The sequence below is a fragment of the Harmonia axyridis genome, chromosome 2 (genome assembly GCF_914767665.1).
Source record: "Harmonia axyridis chromosome 2, icHarAxyr1.1, whole genome shotgun sequence".
Classification (NCBI taxonomy): domain Eukaryota; kingdom Metazoa; phylum Arthropoda; class Insecta; order Coleoptera; family Coccinellidae; genus Harmonia; species Harmonia axyridis.
The window spans coordinates 11681636-11702926 of record NC_059502.1 but is presented as its reverse complement, the minus strand read 5'-3'; the positions used below and the strand labels follow the sequence as shown (position 1 = coordinate 11702926).

The 21291-nt window shown below is 34.4% G+C and overlaps 1 protein-coding gene and 1 long non-coding RNA gene across 2 annotated transcripts in view; both read right to left on the bottom strand.

The window, feature by feature from the left end:
* Positions 1–330: 330 nt before the first annotated feature.
* LOC123673005 (meteorin-like protein) overlaps positions 331–21291 on the bottom strand; it is a 44706-nt gene continuing 23745 nt past the window's right edge. Inside the window, exons 2-5 of the mRNA XM_045607384.1 lie at positions 5824–6078; positions 4576–4715; positions 4250–4306; positions 331–1544 (exon numbers count right to left, since the gene is read on the bottom strand). Of these exons, the coding sequence (XP_045463340.1) occupies positions 1195–1544; positions 4250–4306; positions 4576–4715; positions 5824–6078 (802 nt within the window). The 3' untranslated portion in view covers positions 331–1194. The remainder of the gene's footprint in view (positions 1545–4249; positions 4307–4575; positions 4716–5823; positions 6079–21291) is intronic.
* On the bottom strand, positions 8608–9073 carry LOC123673006. Its single transcript, XR_006746404.1, has 2 exons — positions 8995–9073; positions 8608–8944 (listed from the first exon to the last, which is right to left on the bottom strand). It is a non-coding gene; the product is annotated as an uncharacterized LOC123673006 (long non-coding RNA).

Here is a 21291-nt window from a genome sequence, read left to right as displayed (position 1 = left end):
TTACATTGTATTGACAGTATAACGTTGTTTTAAGTTTTGATTTCAGATTTTTGTTCGGTCAACTGAATCAAGAGTATATTGAAGCAAAAATCTGCAAGTGAAAATTCTTTGAGAAATGTCAAGATTACAAACTTGAACAAGCGCGCAAAGCTACTCACTTCACGTCAGAGTTCTCTCATTTTTTTATTCGATTTCTTTTTTCTACATTGGTATTCAAAATGAACATTTCAGGGGTGGATGAAGAAGTGTTCAGACAAATACCTACTGAAGCTTATGTTTCCAATATATGAAGGGTGATCATCAAAATATTTTAAATGAAACAATACAAAATAATCTTAAAAGTTTATAATTCAAAATTCTAACAAATACAATAATCGTTTCCATATAAATCTATTTATCACAGCATTTTTCATCATATATAACTGTATGGCATTCAAGTACTCACAAACATATCCATTAATTGATATTATTTAATAAGATAATCACAAAATTTTTCGAATAATTTCGAAAATATAAAATCAATTCAAAAAAATTTTTAGTTTAATACCGCACCACTTTAAGAATTTGGATGAATATATTTTGTGTATTTGAGATCAATACTAATTTTCAACTATTTACAATATTTATCATTGTCTTCATTTATAGATGTTTTTATTTGGCACCTTGAATTCTTTTCAATTTCGAACACAAATTTCGTATTGACATTTTGTTGAATAACAATAAAAATCTGTTAAATTCATAACGTTAAATCAAGCACAAATTCTTTACAATTTTTACACTTTACATTAAGAGTCTCCAATATGGAGACTTAACAAAAATTTACAGGAGAGGGACAAATCTTCTGGTATAACCTGGAAGCAATATTGCACATATTAAGTCCCCTTTTTGTCTCATATACAATATTACAAATTAAGTAAATCATTTTCGTTGTAATTACAATTTATGTACAGTAGCAATCACAGAAAAAGTAGGTTTCCACTAATCGAAAAAGTAATTTCCTTTTATGGGGTAGGGTATTTAAAGCTCAAAAAATGCTAGGGTAAGGTGAAATTACTTTTTGAAAATGGAAGAACCTTGGTGGGTAGTCTGCATTCTTCCTGGATTCTTTGAATCCGCAATGTTCTTTCGCTGAACCCAGTCACAAAAGAGACCAACCAACTTTGAAGTACACGTTATTTTCGGAACCATAGAATTCTAGCTCCTTAGTACGCAATGGGCTTTGCCTTCTTCAGAAAGAGTACTAATAAGTTTCGCCCAATCTTCCAATCTCGGAGCACACTGCAGCCTCAAACCTCCAAGTTTTCTTCTTGCCATGAAGACAAACTCTCCAACTCCATGGGCCACCCCGCAATGCTGCGCCACTGATATCGTGATTTTTTTATCGGCTTCATCGTACTCATTTTCTGGTATCTCGTTCGTTTCAACATCCTTATTGCTGAAGGTTTCTTCGACTGTGTTTCTGATGAGTTTCGTGATTTTGACTGACATCTGCGACAATTCTTCGGTGTGGTGTTGTTCTACTCCGTGAATTATGCCTCTGGTAACTGGAAAAAAAAATTATCATTAGGAAACATTCAATTCGAGTCAATATGATGAAATAATATTACAAATTTGACTTTAAAGCTTGATAACTTTATGAAATATATCTCAAAATGATCAAAAAGGGGAAGTTGATACAACGAAATAACATCGGTATACTCTGGATTCGAACCTAAGTCTTCTGCGTACAACGCAGTACGCTAAGACTAAACTTCATGACTCTTCTCTGGTGCTAGTGCTAAAGCTAACATTAAATTTTGCAAGAAGCTTTGAACCGTTATTCTACATATAAGGTTGATCTCCATCAAATTGGTAGTTTTGAAATTATTAAGAAAACAATTTCGCAGAATTGGTATATTAGGCCAATTGAAAAGTCCCCGGCCTGATGTACAGATGGCGTTGCTATTATTAAATCCATATGATTTTCAGTTAGAACCAACCTTTAAACGATACGTGTCAAAATTTGACAGCAGTCCGACCATTAGTTTGAGATATTGCGTTGTGAGTGTAGCTACTGTTATTATTTGACAAAAGATGGAAAAAAAGAATTTCGTGTGCTGATAAAATATTGCTTTTTGAAGGGGTCTGCACCTGGAAAATCAAGCATCATTGATTGGTATGCTAAATTTAAACGTGGTGAAATGAGCACCGGAGACGGCGAACGCAGTTGTCGCCCAAAAAAGGTTGTCACCGTCGAAAAAATCAAAAAAGTTAACAAAATGATTTTGAATGATATTGTGAAGATATCATCTTAATGTGTACATCATATCATTCACGAATATTTGTACATGGGAAAGCTGTGTGCAAAATGGGTGCCACGACCTCACAATCGATCAAAAGCAACAACGTGTTGATGATTATGAGCAGTGTTTGAAGCTGTAAGTGCAATAAACCTGAATTTTTGCCTCGATATGTGACAATGAATGAAACATGGCTACATCATTTCACTCCGGAGTCCAATCGACAGTCAGCTGAGTAGACTGCATACGATGAAACGAATCCAAAGCGAGGAGAAACACAACAATCAGCTGGCAAGGTTATGGCATCAGTATTCTCGGATGCGCAAGTTATACTATTAATTGAATACCTCCAAAAGGGCCAGACCATCAACAGCGATTATTATATATCGTTATTGGATCGTTTAAAGAATGAAATCGTTGAAAAATGGCCCCATTTGAAGAAAAAAAGTTAGATCGGGGACTTTTCAATTGGCCTGTTAAATATTATTTGTCTCACGTCTTTGGGCATTCTTTTTTCAATTCGAGCAATACAAGTTGACTAATATAGAGAAATATGTAGCCAGTTATTTCTTGCTATATCTACGACTTGTGGACTTGGCCATTAATAATTTTATATGTAATCTATTATTTGCACCTAGTACATTTTGTCCGATTGCTAAATCTAGCATGCTATTAAAGCATATGTTCTATCTAATAGTTGTAAATCAAGGGCGTTGTCCGCTTTTTTCTATACCTGACCAGAACGTGCTGAACAAGAGTTGAATCTAGTAGGCACGTGTGACACAACCAGTTTCTGCGATAGGATCGGCATATTATTCTGCATAACTGCTTCGATTTTATGTGTACATCATTAGTATATGTAGATTCTCCAGTATGCTTTCCTCAAATATTTATGTTGTTGCCGCCTTATTAGGGTAATTTCTTGATTACCTTTTGTAGAGGTGAACAGTTATCAAAGGCACCTTCTAGTAGGAGCAGTTTCGTTAACTTTCTAGGATGAGACAATTCAAGTGTGGCAAATGGTACAGTTCTTCGATTGTCAACAATGTTCCCTTTTTGATCTAGTACTCGGCGAATTCAGTGGCGGTTAAAATTATTAATTTTTATGTTTTTCATGTCTGAATGAAAATAGTCTAATTACAGGTACAAGTAATACTTCACTCAATAAGTCCCAAGAGAAACAAGTAAACATACATTTTCATTTAAAATTCGACTTCATTCGTCAACATTGCAACCTCCAAAAGAATGATTCATGTATGCATAACGCTTCTCTAACTGTTTAATACTTTTTCTATAGAAACATTCATTTTTGGTTTCGAAATAGGCTCCAACCTGGGCAATCACTTCTTCATTAGAGCCAAATTTCTTCTCCTAGAACATTCTTTTTGAGGCCTGCAAAAACTAGTGATCACTGGAGGCCAAATCTTCAGAGTACATCGAGTGGTCAAGCAGTTGCAAGTGCAATCAGTTCAGTTTGGCCATTGATTGTCATCGTTTTGTGACAAGGAGCATTGTCTTGGAAAAAAAAGTTTTTCTTTGCAGTTGAGGACGTTCTTTCTCAATTTTTGCACTGAATCAAACCAATGTGATGTAATCTATTTACTGTTGATGGTTTTACCTGTGACAATATGGTCATTAAAAAATAAACTTATTACCCCCCAAAATATGGATGCCATAACCTTATCATCTTGTGTTTGAGAAATTGGGCGCTTTGAGAGGCTTTCATCGACTGTTTTCTACTCAGCTGAAGAACTTTCAGACTCAGAATTGTAGTGATGAGTCCATATTTCATCAGTTTTCGATCAGCAGTGAGCAATGCCGTCACTAATTTGGAGCAAAGCTTTGTCTTGGACAAATGTTCACGTAAAATAGTGATTCCATATGTATACCTGGCCTGGGACTTATCTAGTGACGATATGATACTAGTAACATTAACATATAATCAAGCATATAGATATTATCAAACTCACCTAAATCACTAGTACAAAATGCATGAGCTAATTCTTCTGATGTACATGGTCGACATTCTGCAAAATGAAAAACAAAATTAGATCACAGCTAAACACTGAGCAATCATTCAGCTTCTGGTTTTCATTCAGTGTCATTTCAATAAAAATAGCCAAAAGTATTGTAATTACTTGAGAATGAATGTATGTTATAACTAAATGAAATATGTGATTTATATTTCTATTTTTTTAATTTATATTTAAAATTCTGGTTTGTTGGTTAAATGTTTTTGTGTACTCATTAAAATATTTTGAATGTATTTAGTATTTTTTTTTAGTTCTCAACTAACCTTCATTTGGATCATAGGAATGTATTCCTCTAGGGAGAGGTTGAAGATCATACTCGATGTCAGCTACAATTTTCGAGACACCATCATTCTCCAAAGCTTCAACATAGATTGCAGCTTGTCCCTTTTTGCTATTGAAGCACCTGAAAGTTACAAAATGTTATTTTTCACTGGTATGACATACATAATTTCATAGTACTAAAATATATAGTGCAAATAATTGATCCTCTCTATTGTGTCTTTTTGAACGTTAACATAAATTACCCTTGTCAGCATATGATGGCGATAAATGTGAAGCCATCCTTCACACATCCAACAAATCATGCAAATAACCGAAATGATATGATATTCTTTCTTTCACACAATTTTCTTTTCATTGTTTGCTTCAACAGATAAGATTCATCACGTTAAGTTGAGGTCGAAGTTCAAACATGAAAAAGACTCTAATCATGGGTATTCATTGTACCTATTTTGAAACTTTCACTGTGTATTCACAGCAATTTACGCAACTAACAAGACGTGAAATGAATGGTTGCAATTAGACAAAATAATTTTCTTCTTTGTTCGAGGTTTTTGGACTTCACGAACTCAGGATTGCTATCTGCTTTGTTAATTCATCGGCATGCTGAACGATCGGTTTTAAAACGGGTTTGATTGGCGAATGAATTTATATCAATGCGAATTGACGGAATCGATGAAACCAAAATTGCGCGTGATTGGCTGTTGGAGTATCAGGACCATAAACACTATTTACATTTTCATGCGCCTGGCTTGTATTTTCGCCTTTATCGAAGAAAAACTGTAAAATGAAGCGTATTTTCTCTTCGCTAGTGTTCATCTTTGACACGGTCTCAAACTACACTGAGACAACTAATCACAAAACTTTCAGAAAAGTTTTTGTAGTAAGAAATGTCATATATCGAACGCCATTTAGTGGAACCCGATCGGGCTTGAACAGAGATACAGATAACTAAAGCCATCTTCGGAAAAATAATGGATTTCTTTTTACTACACCTAATATTTGGATGTCATACAGCGATAACTGGGATCAATATCTGTATGGGTAATTATTACACATATGGCAATGTTCAGGTCGAACTTTTTTCAGGCGCCTCAAAATAATTATTCAATACTGGATCCAATTTCATCTTCATCTCACGACCGTCACGATTGGCAATCATTATACCGAGGATGAAAAAAGACACGCACAAATGTAATCTCCCACGTGAAAAATCACGAATTTGAACTTACCGAATTGTTTTCGTGCTTCCGTCGTTGTGAGAATAGAGTTTCAACAAAGATCTGGGTCCTTCTAGAAACAATCGCGCCGAAGGCTTGTTGGCGTCTTCTCGGACCTTAATGCAGGCTCGGAAATCCCTGTCCTGTCCTGGAAGACGAAGAAGTACCCGAAGAGCTCCTCTGGGATACAGCCATGTTATTCTTCCTGTGCGACATCTTAGGTAGACTGGGGTGACTCCTCTTTCAGTAGTTGATGTAGAGAGTCCACTGAAATGAAGAAAAGAGTTTTAGTAAAGAATTTCAACATGATTTAGCATGTATCAAATCGTATAAGAACTATAGCATATTTATTTTAGCAATGGTGTGACGTCATTGATGACGTTTTCAAGACGCCAACTATATCCACATTGAAAACGCACACAAAACCTGAACTTTTTAAAGTTTTTGTTGTCAACGCTTTGCTATGTTTTCGATGTACTCATTCTAATTGTGCGTGTTTATTCGTAATAAGAATTGATTGTGGATATTTTCGAATTGATTTTCATCTGCTATACTCATGTTTATTAACGTTTGTTAGAATTTATAAGAATCTTATATGTGTATAAAAGGTGTTCCAAAACATTTTGATTGATTTCTATTTTTCAGAAATTGGAGAATCTCTTGATAAAACTGATATAACTTCGAAATGAATGTATTTATTTCAATGGGATTTTGAAAGTAAATACTAAAAGAAAGAAAGTAAGTACTGACATTGAGATATACATTGAGAAAGTTTACTGGGTGTTCAAAATGAGAGAATTCATTGATGACTCATTCAAACGATAATATCGGGCTTATTCCAAATACCACATCCTGCATTTCATTTTTTATTAGGTAGCCAATTTTATTCTCTACCAAATGAAAAGATAAAATGTAATTCAAGTTGACACTGAAACTAAAGTTCAAACAGTGCCATATGTAAGTTATAATGAACATAAGCAATCACCGGGATATTGTTACACTATAATAATTGGCCTAACGACCTTGAGTAATAGAAAAAAATAGAAAATTTGCAATTTCCGCAAATAACTTATTACATTTCAAATATCTCTCTATGATTGAACAATTCTCTCTTCTATATCCCGGTATGAACAGAAGAAATCCGGCATTGTAGATATTCACCGTAAATCCTTGAAAAACACTTGACGTACGGTAATCTCGACATTAAAGGCTTTCACACCAATTCGTTCCATTTGGGCGTGGTGTTATTATCTTTTTCTGTGATCGAAGGCGGTGAAACTAGTCTACTTTTACTCTGGCACTGTTCAGCGTACGCAAAAGTATGCGCAGTCGACATATTGCGAACTCTATACTTCCGATCGGCCAAACTGATTTAAATTGACACACTTATGCGTTTTCAACCGCTCGAGTTCTCAATTAGGAACATTAGCAGGCTTTATTGTCAGATGAGGAAGTTGACGTTGAAATTGAGTTTGACGTCGTTATAGTTGAAAATGAAAGTGTTTGGCGGCATTGAACTGTGGAGTTTCCTCTTAGAGTGGTTCGGCGTATACACTGTGTCCGTAAAGTATGCAACAAATTCATTTTTAGCTAAACAGTCCATTTTAAGAAATAATCCTGAAACAGGTCGATTTTTCATTTTAATTTACCGCATTTTAAAATAATAATGTAATACACAGGGTGAATTACTTTCGAGTAATGACGTCACCGTAATTTTTTTTAAATGGATCATCCCCATTTTGTGTCAATTTTCCGATTACTCTAGCTGAGCTGATTCCAAAAATGTATCACATGTTGATTCCAATTGGTACAGGACGGACAAAAATACAATAGTTTTGTGTGTGCTCATAAAGTAACGCGTAACATTCTTCATTAGTTAAATTAACAATATTATCAAAAATATTTATTATCTAGCGGCAATTGGTTTGAATGTAAAACCCTGTAGTTTGTTACATTTTTAGATCAATAAAAATGAGCTGTTTCCAAACATGTTTGGTATTTGTGGTCTAGCAGACCTATGAAAGAAATTATTTCTTATCAATTTTAAAAAAACATAGTCGTCTAGTTTTTTGTGGAATGTCATCATTTGTTTAGTAATTTATTGGTGTTCAATGACAGTTTAGTACTTAAATATTTTTGGTATTCGTTAATGTTTTTTTGTATTTTTTACCAAGTATAGAAATCTTGTTCATGAATTTAGAAACAGGCTTTCCTCACTGTATCGAACTATTGTATTCCTCACAGTGTCGAGCTACCACCGTCTTGAAGTTCCACATTCCATCATCGACACATATTAATTGTTTAACAGCGCGTGCTAAAATTGAAATCAGTCAATTGGTATATGCATATTAGTCATAGCTATAATTTCGTGAACAGGCTGACTCATGTACATATAAATGGTCAATTGTGATAAACGACAATTGAATTAAATTGAATGCAGAAACAGAATAACATGATATAACAAAGAATAACAAAAAACTTTATATTATAAGGATAGGGGCCCACTGCGATGGCAATAATGGAAAATGTAAAGTGTTTAGCCGTCATGAAATTGAACTTCTATTCTGTTTTCTGCCATGAGGGAACCTACTGCACAAATGATATTTATTTTAGTTCGTTTATATTAGATTAGTTGAATTTCGACGATAGGCTCATTTATGGATATTCAACATAAATTCATATTTGATCTTTCCTATCGGAATATGTACCTACCTGTGTAATATATGAACTACCTTTTGTCTGCCTGCAAGAGTATCTTCATGGACTGTAACATTTTTGCCACCATAAAAAAATCCATTTCTAAGACTATCGACATATATTTGAAAAGAATGATTTTGTGTTTTGTGAAAAAACTGTTTTTTTTTCAACTACATTCGTCGTCTTATAAATTTGTTCAGGTGTTTTATTATATTTATGGATATGTTTACGTTTCACTTCGATTTCATTCTCGACTTTCGGTCTAAGTTAAATGTAGTAGAGTTGTTTCCAGTCAATGGGAGGAGGACTCTGTTATGGTTGCTTCCCTCATGTGTGGAGGTAAAAATGTCTGCACATGTGTGTTAGTCAGAGCAGCGTAACATGATCCTTGAAAATTCCCGCCTAAATTGTCATCTCCAAAAAGGCGGAACTTATGCTTAAAGGGAAGAATATAATGTTACATTTTGTCGGCCTGGTGTTTATTACCTGTTGAAAAACATTGAGAGCACCGTTCAGGCGAAAACAGCCAATATTGACTGACGTTCCGTTTCACATAAAATTCGATGATGAAATTGAGGTTCGATCATAGAGTAATAAACATAGATAGAGGAAATATACGCAATTTTTACATGTCCCCAACATGGTTAGATTACGTTGTCGGATTGTCATTTATTTTCAAATCCACATTTCAACTATATCGTTATGAATGTATATTATATTGAATGAAATATATTTATTTGAGTGATTCCCGAATAAAAATGCAAATTTGAATATTTGGAATCCGATATTTTTCCTAATTGTCGAGTTTATAATAAGCAGAATATTTATTATTTTCTATATCTACCTGCTGAAATACAAGGTTTACAACTTTTGCTCTCCTAGTGTCATCGGTCGTTTCACGTCGTTTGGCGCGCTTGAAGTTTGTTTTCTGAATTTCTGATATATTTAGGTATTTATTTTAATATATTTTGAGCTAATATGAAACTTTGATTCGCTATGGCCAGCAAGAAGGGCGTTCTTTGTGGAGAAACTCGCGAAATGAGTGAAATATCGTATCACTGATATGTTTTCATTTCCGCGCGCTTCTTGTCAAATTTGATAATTCATGTTGGGGACAAAATTGGCTCACTGAAAATGACATATATGCTCCCTCTATCTATGTTTATTACTCTGAGGGTTCGATTAACTGATTACGAATTCGGGGTCAAATTCAATTATGTCCGTCCGGTACGGTCGTGAACTAAATTTTGCATGAGCCTTCTTGTCAGTGTTTGAACTACTAAGTTTCAATTCGATTGCTTCGGTATTTTTCGAGTTATTGGGAAAACAATATACCAGATGTCTACATGTATTTCGAAATAATTCTAATTTCGAAACAAATCATCCCATTTACAGACATGACCTCAAAAATACACTAAACATTTCAAGTTACTAAGTCTTTTCAATTATCCAATTCAGTTGGAATTTTTAGATTTGTTTTATTTCTCCCCCAGATTCTAGCCATAAAAACAATGTTTTCATCTTCTCATTTTGGACATCACATCTTTCTTCGAGTAGAAAACGCATAAAAACGCAAAACTTTTTTGACATGCATCTTCAAGCCCGATAATCATGTTCCGACTCCATCTCATCGTAATCTACATTTGTAATGACTATTCCTTATATTGTATCAAATAAAAACATTATACTGTAATTTCTGAACATCGCGATCCTATTTTTCTTTTTTAGCTCGCCTATCTTCTATCCTGCAATCATTATCGACTATCAGACCGAATCTATAACCGCATATTTGGCCATAACCATCCATCTTATTTTTTTCAGGCGTTTCATTTATCGTTCCATTCAAGATATATTTTATCGGCCTCCTCAAACGTGCAGAAGCATTTTAAATCAACCCATATAACGCAAGACCTGTCTGTAAACGACTTTTATTCCCTTAATGGAGTTCAATTTCAAGTCGACATATCAAGTACCTACGGCACATCTGTTCTGCAGAATATGGTATTATACGCTGGGAATGGGAAAAAAATCATAATTCCACAGGTTGACCTTGTTAGTACTGGCGGAAAAATGTCATAGATAAAAAAAATGTTATATGCTATATGAAATATTTTTCCATGTTCTTCTTGAATTTTATATGGTTCTGGTTAAGGAATCAACACGAAATTTTCCAGAAAGCTTGAAAGGGATATTCTTCATATACTCGCAAAATCTCAACCTGATCGAATATTTGATCGCGGAAATATTGGGTATTTCTTGTCTCATATTCTTCTTGAATTTTCTATGGTTTGGATGGTGTGATCACCTTGAAATTTTGCATGGAGTTTTAAATTGGTATTTTATATGAGCTCCCAAAATCTTAACTCCGTAAATTGTGCGATCACGGAAATATTGGGCAATATTCTTTCAATATTCTTCCTTAATTTTCTATGGTTCTGATTAAGCGAATAACATAAAATTTATCACGAGGCTTTGAATTGTCATTCTGCATCCAAATGCAAATTTTCATATAAATCGAACCTGTAAGTTCGCGAATATTAGAAACATCAATATCTCAAAACTGATTACAAAGTGTCATTTACTTTCGGTAGACTTGAAAGCAATACAATCAATAAATGTCAATAGAAATAAAAAGGAATAGTAAGTATTTCTAGACAAAGTATAGATGTAAAGTTTGATAGAATATCTATTAAGTTTTTCAATGATTTTCAATATGAAATAGCGTTTATCAAGTGAGACTCAATTCATAATTATGAGAAATGATAAACTCATTATCATATAATAAGAATAAGAAGTTGATTTGATATGAACTTCAACACTGTACGAATTTTTACACAAAGCCTGAAAATTTCGTGGTTTCTACTATCACCTCAGGTAAGTTGACTAAAAAACCCAAATTCATTTTCGAACGCTCGTAAGTGAGACCATTTTGACGTTGCAGGCAAGAAGAGATATTTTATTACCTCTAATAGGGGGGTACCTTTCTTACTATCTGAAATTAACCCTCAACCGACAGTGTTTCATTAAAGGATTATTTGCTCATTTGACAAATTTATAGGTTTATATCCTGTTCTCCAATGACACAACTATAGTGCTTTCGGCTATAATATTTTTTATTACTTCCTGCAACTTTCTTGTCATTCCCGCAAAAGCATCAGGTATAAGAGATTAATGAAACCAATGTGAAAAAAAATTATATTCCCATTTATTTTTCCACTACAAAAAAATGCAATATATTCAGGAACAATCTTCAGGCATTTCATCCTTTCAATTAGGTCTTTGATAAGAATTCTGAATCAGATATTCAAAATTTCATATGATTTTCCAATCAATTTCGATATCGTTCATACGCAAAAAAAATCTAGAAAATTGCAAATTTTTTCTTCGATCAATTTAAAAAGTTCACAACTGGAAATAATCAACTGAAAGCCAGTTAATCAGAATCAAGGCTCAATAGATCAAACGTTATTGGAGCAATAATGAAAGCCAATCAGTTTGATTGATACTCTAAAACCATCATTCAGATTTCATCATCGGAATAATAACAGATAGATGTAGCATTGCCAATATGAATATAAAGAGATTCATTAAATTTTTCCTTACGATCTATGTATGCGAGATGATTGGATGTAAAGAACTATAAATCGAATGTTAGTTTGATACTGTGTAGCAATTTGTTCTAGTTTAGAATTCAATATTAGTTTGAATGCTTTAGTTTCCAACGACTTTTTTTTAAGAGAAAATGGATTTGTTCGAACTCTAATTTTTTGTATAAAATATCGAAATTTGAAGCAATTGACCTCAAATTGACGAAATCGAAATGATATTAAACTTGTATAAGAAGTACCTATTGAACACAATAACAAATTAATATAAAAATTGTTGAAAACAGTTATCCATCGATATCCAGAGTAATTTGTCATTTATTTCTAAACTGAGGTCGTGAGAACTACAAACTTATGCGTATGCGTAAAAAACTTGGCTTAAATTAATTTAAATCATCAGGTCTGAAAGAAGAAACGAACGAAACAAAAACCAGGACTGTTAATCACGAATTTCATCAACAAACAAACTTTTTTCGTATTCCAGAATTATCTCCATTTACGAAATCGAAATAATTGGCTAACAGCACACTTGATTCCAACTCGCTTTAAACGAATGCGGAAAAATGTCGGTCTCCATTTTTCAGTTCGGAAAGTACAGTTGGTCCTTCAGCCCGGATCCCAATTTCGCCGATTCCACATCCGGGCTCGTCGGATTCTTTCGTGCGAGTCTCGCTCCTGTTTAATTAAAAACAAGGACTTAAATTGAATCACGTCTCGATGAAGAGATTGTAACTTACTAAATTGAAATGCGCAGCGGCCACTAATTTGTCTTCTTGCGCCTTTCGTTGGCCGACGTTTCGGTTCAAATTTGCTGCGGTACTGTGATTCTCTTGTTTTATTTCAAAATTCATCGTTTTGATTTGTTATACTGCAAACACTGCAAATTTATGGTTTGTTATTTTGTCGTAAAATATCGCATATCGTTAAAAAGAGTTGTTAACTAAATGACTAAAAATGTTAGTTCATGGTGGATTTGTAACCATTAGGATATTCAGGACCTGCAGTTGTACACTAACTCCAAGACAACAGCCTTTCTTAAGTAATTGCGTTTTTATGATGAATATGCAGAGGGCGATCCTGCATGATAAAAAAGAAAAGTATATAGCTTAAGGAAGTATAAAACAAAATATTTTCGACAAAATCGTACGAAAAAGCAAAAAAAAAGGAATTTACTTTCTCCTCCCAACGAACAATCATAGAGTACAATTTGACATTTCGGATGATGTATTTTGGGTTGTCTGTCAGAACTTGCGAAGCTGGGGCGAGCAGCTAGCATTAGGTGTACAACTTTGCTACATCCGTTTGCAATAGATATCTGTAGCGGTAAGTGGCAATGGAAAGAAATAGATCGTAGATGTCATTCAATAAGCTTAGGTATTTTTAAACATAACGCCATCGAAATATTAGTCGATTTGTGTCTGCATCATAAAGTTATTCTTGATTAAACATGTCAGCTTACGAGCCAAAATCTCGTCATTTGCGGGAGGTTTTAATTTTCTGCTTTATTATGAAGAAATCTGCTGCTGAGGCTCAACGAATACTCTCAAATACCTATGGTAAGGCCGCTATTAGTGGAAGAACGTGCCGAGAGTGGTTTAAACGCTTCAGGAACGGTGATTTTGAGGTCGAAGACCAGCTGTAAGAGAGGTTTTCAAAGATGCAGAATAGAAGGCATTACTTTATCAAGACTCGTGTCAAACCCAACAAGAATTGGCAGGATATTTGGGAGTGACACGACAAGCCATTTCAAAACGCCTGAAAGTCATGGGAATGATTCAGAAACAAGGAACTTGGGTGCACAGTTGAAGCCGAATGATGTTGAACAGCTTTTGTTTGCTTGTGAACAGCTGCTTGCAAGGCAAAGACAGAAGAAATTTCTGCATCGCATTGTGACTGGAGACGAAAAATCGGTTCATTGAGATAATCCCAAGCGCAGAAAATCATGGGGATATGCTTCCACGTCAACGGCCGAACCAAATTTCGGAAGCAAAGTTGTATAATCTTGGAACAAACCAAAATGCAGTGGTCTTCCTAAAGTTCGTCATAAAAATTGACCCTCAGTCACCAAAGATCAGTGGTCACCCTGAGTAAGAAGAACGATATTCTATGGTTGCCTGTCATTACTTCCTAGTCCAAATGTCTGATGGTCATCGAAAAATTAACCTGTTCTCCGCCAATCCAAATTTAGGTCATTACCTAGGCGACAATACGAGGAGCATTTTTAAGCTGCAATAAATAGCCAGGATCTCTAGATTTACTAACGGTATAGAAAGGCAAAAGTCACGATCCTAAACTTGCGGCTCATGTTACCCTGAAGACTGAACGCGCCCACAACACTTGGCCGCCGTAGAGGTTATTCTCCTCGATCTACTGGCAGCATTATCCGATTATTTATCTGAAATAAAACCTCCATACAACGAGCGTGTCTTGGACAAACATTTGTCCTAGTCAAATACAAAATATCAACCTGATAACGCGGTCAAATAGAAGCTACAGTTCTTTTGTAGGAGTTTTCAAGTTATTTAGATAGGATTAAGTAGAAACGGGAACGAGTTGGTGCAGGTATTTATTTCTATTGAAATAGGAGGAATTTATCCCCATTCAGAGGGATATCTTGGGCATTATGTATCCCATTCAAGTGTTACTGGAAATGGAAAACAAGAAACGTTGTAGGTTGAAAATTTCGATTCCGTTAAATAAATAGCAGGCTAATAATGTCTTAGAACCGCAAATTTCATGGTTAAATTTTATGATTAAACATAGGCGTACAACTATGCTTCCGCCGTTTTTTCCCGAAACTCATGGTTTATTGTGAAAAACTGGTTATACATTTATGATTCAAAATATTGTCCATCGCTGGCCACTACTTCCTCCCATCTTTCGGGCAGCGTACTAATCCCTCGTTGAAAAAACTGGTCATCCTTTGAAGCGATCCACGAATTGATCCAATTTTTTACTTCTTCATAAGACCGGAAGTGCTGGTCAGCCAGGACGTATGCCATTGATCGAAACAAGTGATAGTCCGAGGAAGCAACGTCTGGAAAATACGGCGGGTGGGGTAACACTTCCCATTTCAAGGTATCGAAGACCACTTTAGCAACATGGGGTCGAGCATTTTCATGCTGTGAAATCACTTTATCATGTATTTCGTTGTATTGCGGCCGTTTGTCTTTCAATGCTCGGGTCAAACGCATTAATTGCGTTCGATAACAATCGCCTCTGATTGTTTCAGTCGGTTTAACAACTCACAATACACTGCGCCGAGCTGGTCCCACCAAATACTGAACATGGCTTTGGAACCGTGAATATTCGGTATGGCCGTCGACGTGGACGCATGGCCGAGATATTCCTATGCCTTTCTGGGCTTGGGATTATTTTAATGAACTCATTTTTAGTCTCCAGTCACAATGCGATGCAGAAAACCCTTTCATATTTGCCTCGCAAGCAGCTGTTCACAAGCAAACAAACGCCGTTCACAATCTCTCGGCTTCAACTCGTACTGCACCCAATTTTCTTGTTTCTGAATCATTCCAATATCTTTCAGGCGTTTTGAAATGGCTTGTTGCGCCACTACCAAATATCCTGCCAATTCATGTTGCGTTTGACACGAGTCTTGACCAAGTAATGCCTCCAATTCTGCATCTTCGAAAACCTTCTCTCTTCTTCTCCGTTCTTGAAGCGTTGAAACCACTCTCGGCACGTTCTTTCACTAATAGCGGCCTCACCATAGGTATTCGAGAGCACTCGATGAGCCTAAGCCGCAGATTTCTTCATAATAAAGCAGAAAATTGTCAGCTCCTATGCTGACATGTTTAATCGAGAATAACTTTATGATGCAGACACAAATCGACTAATATTTCGATGGCGTTATGTTTACAAATACCTAATCTTATTGTATGACATCTACGATCATTCCGACTACCGCTCACCGCTACAGGATTTTTCTGATATTCATTTTGATTCAACATATCCGCTCAACTTTAAAATTTCCCAAGCATTTTTCAAATTATCAATCATAGGAACTATCTAATAAGCTTGTCAACAACAATTGAAGGGAATATCATTGTTGTTCATGCCTGCAACGTTGAGGGTACTCAGCTCCGTATTTTATCTTGTTTCACGTGCTCTTAAGGTTCGTTTGTGCACTTGCATCATAATATATTAACGATCTCTCAGTTTAATCTAATAAAAATAATAACAGTTAATGATTTTAGTTCACATTTTTCATTAAATTCATCATGGAGAATTAGGCTGGAATGGCCAACTAAGTTGCAAGTCCTATATTTCTAACAACCTCCAGCAGGTGATATCTAAAAGACTCAAAGGCTGTAATTTCCTAGGCTGATTCTTTTCGATGCATTTCGGTGCTTGAGTTCCATTCTATAAATTCCATCATTTTTTGCTAAACTTGATCTGACCGAAGAATTCCTAAGGTTACGTTTTCATAAAAAACGAACGATCTTGTGTTCAGGTCAAGATTGAAGGCATTAATTTCAATTCTTCGGAATTCTATTTCGAAATTCAAATCTATGTGGACTTTATAATATCGTGTCTGATGTGTAACTTTTTATGATTCATAGCTGGCAGCGCTAATTTCTCGGACATTTTCCATTTAATTTGGTTCTTATAAGGGAATCATTCACAGTGAATATTATATGGATCCAAGGCTTCGTCGCAAGCTCTGCTAATTCGAACAAATTGCTTTATAATGACAACATAACAGTGGGTCTGATTGCAGCGTGTCTGTGTCATTACACTTCATTAAGATTTCTAGAAACTTATAACGAGTGTTCATAAGGATGTAAACCACAGAATTCTATTTTGTTGAGCTCGCGATTGATGGTTTTTGGTGTATCCTTTTCTAAGAGATTTTGATGAATGTTCGAAATTTAAAAATTGAAGTTTGGTGCAGAAATCCGAGGAATACCAGAATTCGAGTGTAGTTGAATCAACTTTTTGAGCGTGTGCCGAAATTTTGTGTTCACAAGACCACAAAATCCACGGAGTTGAGATTTTGGCTATTTCTCAGAGTAATAAACATAGATAGAGGGAGCATATCTTCGGCTAAGAGTGTAAATCTGCTATGTCCATAATGAACAATTTTACAGGAGACCAACAAAACCGTACAGTACAGTGTTATAATAATAATAATAATAATAATAAGAGAGTTTATTCATGAAAATACATTCAATGGAGTTTATTGAATGTATTTTCATGAATAAACTCTCTTATTATTATTATTATAACACTGTACTGAACGGTTTTTTTGGTCTCCTGTAAAATTGTTCATTATGGACATAGCAGATTTACACTCTTAGCCGACGATATGTCACTTCCAGTAAGCAAATTTTGTCCCCAACATGAACTATCAAATTTGACATGAACCGCGCGGAAATGAAAACATAGTCAGAACCATAGAAAATTTCTACAATATTCAGAAAGAAAGTCAGAAGCTTTTATGCGATAATTGTGCCCTTGAAGACCACCTTTATAAACAAGACTGTAGTTGATGCATGAATGGTCGAGCGCCCAAAAGCTCTCGACTTCACGTTGGTGCTTTCCAAACATTTTTTATACCTAAGCGTGTTTCTGAGAGCGTGGTTGGCTTTGGATCATAAAGACCTATCATCAAGTTAAAATCATATCTTGACTCGGGATAATGTTATTTTAAGTCATTAAACTTAGTTTAAGTGTGATTAGTTTCAAATAGACCGTTAAAAATTATCTTACCTAAATTATTCATAAAACCATATGGGTCTAACAGTCTAACATGACAGCTGCATAGAGGAACACATGACCAAAAAAAAAATTACAAATGACACTTTTTTGTTGAAATTTTTTTGTTCAACAAAACTTTTAAAGCTTTTCAAAAATATTCAACGATATAATTTAGGAGAGATATTCCATTTTTGATTACTTTGCGATTGATTCGGAAGAGAAAACGTACAAAAACAATTTAAGAACTCCTGAATTATAGTTTATACATTTTTGCGAATTTGAATAAGTTTCTGACTTCTCCTCAGTGCTTTCCTTATTTTCGTAATAACTTCATAGCTAGAGAAATTTCAAGTTCAATTGAACCAATTTCCCCAAAAAATGTCAATGCCTTTGCTGAGTTGAAATGATAAAATTATAACTTATTATAGTACATCATGCATAATCTAGACTGAATACCAACGATGTTTTTCGAGTGCAGTACAAAATAGCCCCAATTTTTAACGTCGTTGAAGTTTAATTGGACAGCATGCCAGCATACGATTTGCATTTAATGATCTTCAAGATATAGCATACCACGTCCACCACTTCATGGAAAATTTGAATGCGACACAATGACTGAAACGGCACATATGTTTTGAACCGTTAACAGGTTAAATTTGAAATCCACATTGATTTATATTCGAAATATGTCTGAATTAATAGGACGAATAGGGGAAACAGAAACATAATAATTAATAAGATTTTGACGGAAAAAGCAGACCCAACATCGACGCCACAAGTCTCGACATTTGGGTTAAATATTTATTAGGGCATGACATTGAAATGACTTATAGACTCACCCCTTGACATTTGAGACCAGGGAAGTTATAGCCGAATGAGGAATTCCCTAAACTTAATAAGGCACCACACATGTTCTGAAGTGGGTCTTAGAATGTGACAATAATGTCCTCTTTATGTTTTCTTTTGGGGGATATATTTAGACAGACTTAAAACCCAGACACGCAGGTGGTTAATAAGGGTAGTTTGTACAACATATATAGGAATTTCTTGATGCTAGAAAGCATCTGAGCTACTCTCAAGAAGAAATGTACTAGTATTTGTTACCGCAAGGAGATGAAAAAGTTAACATTATACATCAGGAATTATTGATGAATTTACATTTTCCTTTTAGAAAAATAGAATGAACTGAACTTGATCCAATTGGGCTCTTAGTTGTGAAACTATTATCTCTGCCAAACATTCTATTTCGCAGTCAGGTACATTGATATATCAGATACGGAGATTACATAAGGAGTCAATATTTTGTTATTCATTTCTTCCTACCTGTCAAGCCTTCAAGATAGGCATGACTAATGCGAGAGACGTGACAGATCATAAGGTTGGCATATAATTCCATATAATGGATAGCAAATAATACTATCTTCTGTAAATTGCACTCGAGTCAAGACGCTAGTCTTTGTTTGCGTTTACTCAAGATAATAACGAAAATTTGACGAAATATATATTTGAACACTTTATCAGTAGTTATAAGAAATAGAACAAGTCGTGACATTTCGTCCTTTTGACTGTCGATACAAGAGATCATTAGAAAAATTCGTGATTTTATACGTTTAACTATGTAAGAGTAAATTTTGTTATCTTCAATATATATTTTCCAAGAAATATAGTTTGGATTATTTGCACTGACCTTGAACAATCGAAAAATTTCCGTTTTAATGAATAACTTATGAACAATGAGATCAATAATTCTTTGAAATTAATTTTTATGATATTAGTAAATAATTTATTTTTGATTTTCCTGATCTCAATTCGAACTTATAATATATATCAATAATGTTCAAAATTATTTATATTATTATATATTATATAACTTATATTATCAATAATATTTTATATTATCGTAACTTAATATCTTTTCGCTTTCCAAATTCTTCTATATCGTTATTGGCTTGGAAAAATTTATCTTTTATGGCCCAAGTTCATTTCATGACCACAAAAATCTTGCAGAATATTCACATAGCCTTATCGAAACAGGAAATCTTGTTACAACAAAACAACGAATGGGTTGGTTCGAAACTCTCACGGCTTGTACTAATCTTTGTTTCCTATAGATAAAAGTTTTAATCTGGGTAATTTTTCCGTTTCAAATTACTTATCACTTTGAAAATATTGTTAATATTATTCAAGATTAGCCGTCCAAACCGAAGCTCTTATAAGCTCAAGGAATTTTTGATGTATAAGCGTTGTGTTGAATTTATACAGATATAAACAATGTTTTTCGCTGATAGGCGGTTTTGACGACAAGAAATTCGATTGAATCACAAGATGGAATGTTTGGAAAGTAAATCTCGTCTTGCTCATTGAAAATCTACACTTAAAATTTACATTTAAAATTGCTTTAAAATGTACCATATTTGCATAACTACAGAGTGGTCCAGATACAGATCCCGTCCTATGGTACTCAACTTTCAATTTCTTCCGAATATTCTCCAAGATATCAAGAATTAAGCTTATAGAGATCCAAAACAAGGACAGGTGTCGAAATCAACATAAACTAATAACAGGATTTATATTCCACCCACAATGTCCATAAAAAGCACCCTCCGATGTCACAAATTTTGGAAGAAAGGACTACTAAACGTCTTCTTTGTGCCTTCTTGGATGACAACTACCTGCGAAACATCCCGTGATTATCATAAAAACACCTGAATAATATTTTGACAGAAGGGTTGTAAATTCTGTGGGCATTAGTTGTGAGTTGTGTTGAGAACGTGGATCAGTTAAGAATTAACTTTTTTTTTAGTGTTGGATTTCAACGGTTTTGTGTTCCGTTGTCGACTCGTTATATTTTGTATTCATTGTATTGAAATGGGTGTTTTCGGGTTAGAATTACAGTTATGTTATTGAGTTGAATGATGGGCATAATCCATATTCAATACTTTGTTGGTGACATTGTATGGAAAACTTCAAGATATCTTACATCATAAAGCATAGTCATGCAATGTTTTGATTTTTGCGAAGACTAATAAATATTTCAATATTTTCTTATTACTTACTACTTTATAAGAGACATGACTTAAATCTACTCTTCTCTTACCTGAAACAAAAAAGAAGGAATTAAATAATGAAATCAGATATAATCATGAAAGATTGTATTGTAATGCAAAATAGTATATTCTAAAAAAAGTTGCAGAATGAGCGAGTTTTCAAACGCAAGAGTGTTGTAATTGCCTATTAGACGATATTTTCTCTATTTCAGTCAATTTGTGCAATATTGTCGAAACTCAATGAAAAATTAAGATAATACATCCTAGTAACTTTTGTATTTTATCTTGGAAGTTGATGTGCATGTTACGAAAATTTACAGATTACGGAATTTGAATTGTAAGCTTCGAATTTTGAAATAATTTATAATTACGCATCGAATTCGTGAATTATGTTTGATGAAATCGATTCAACA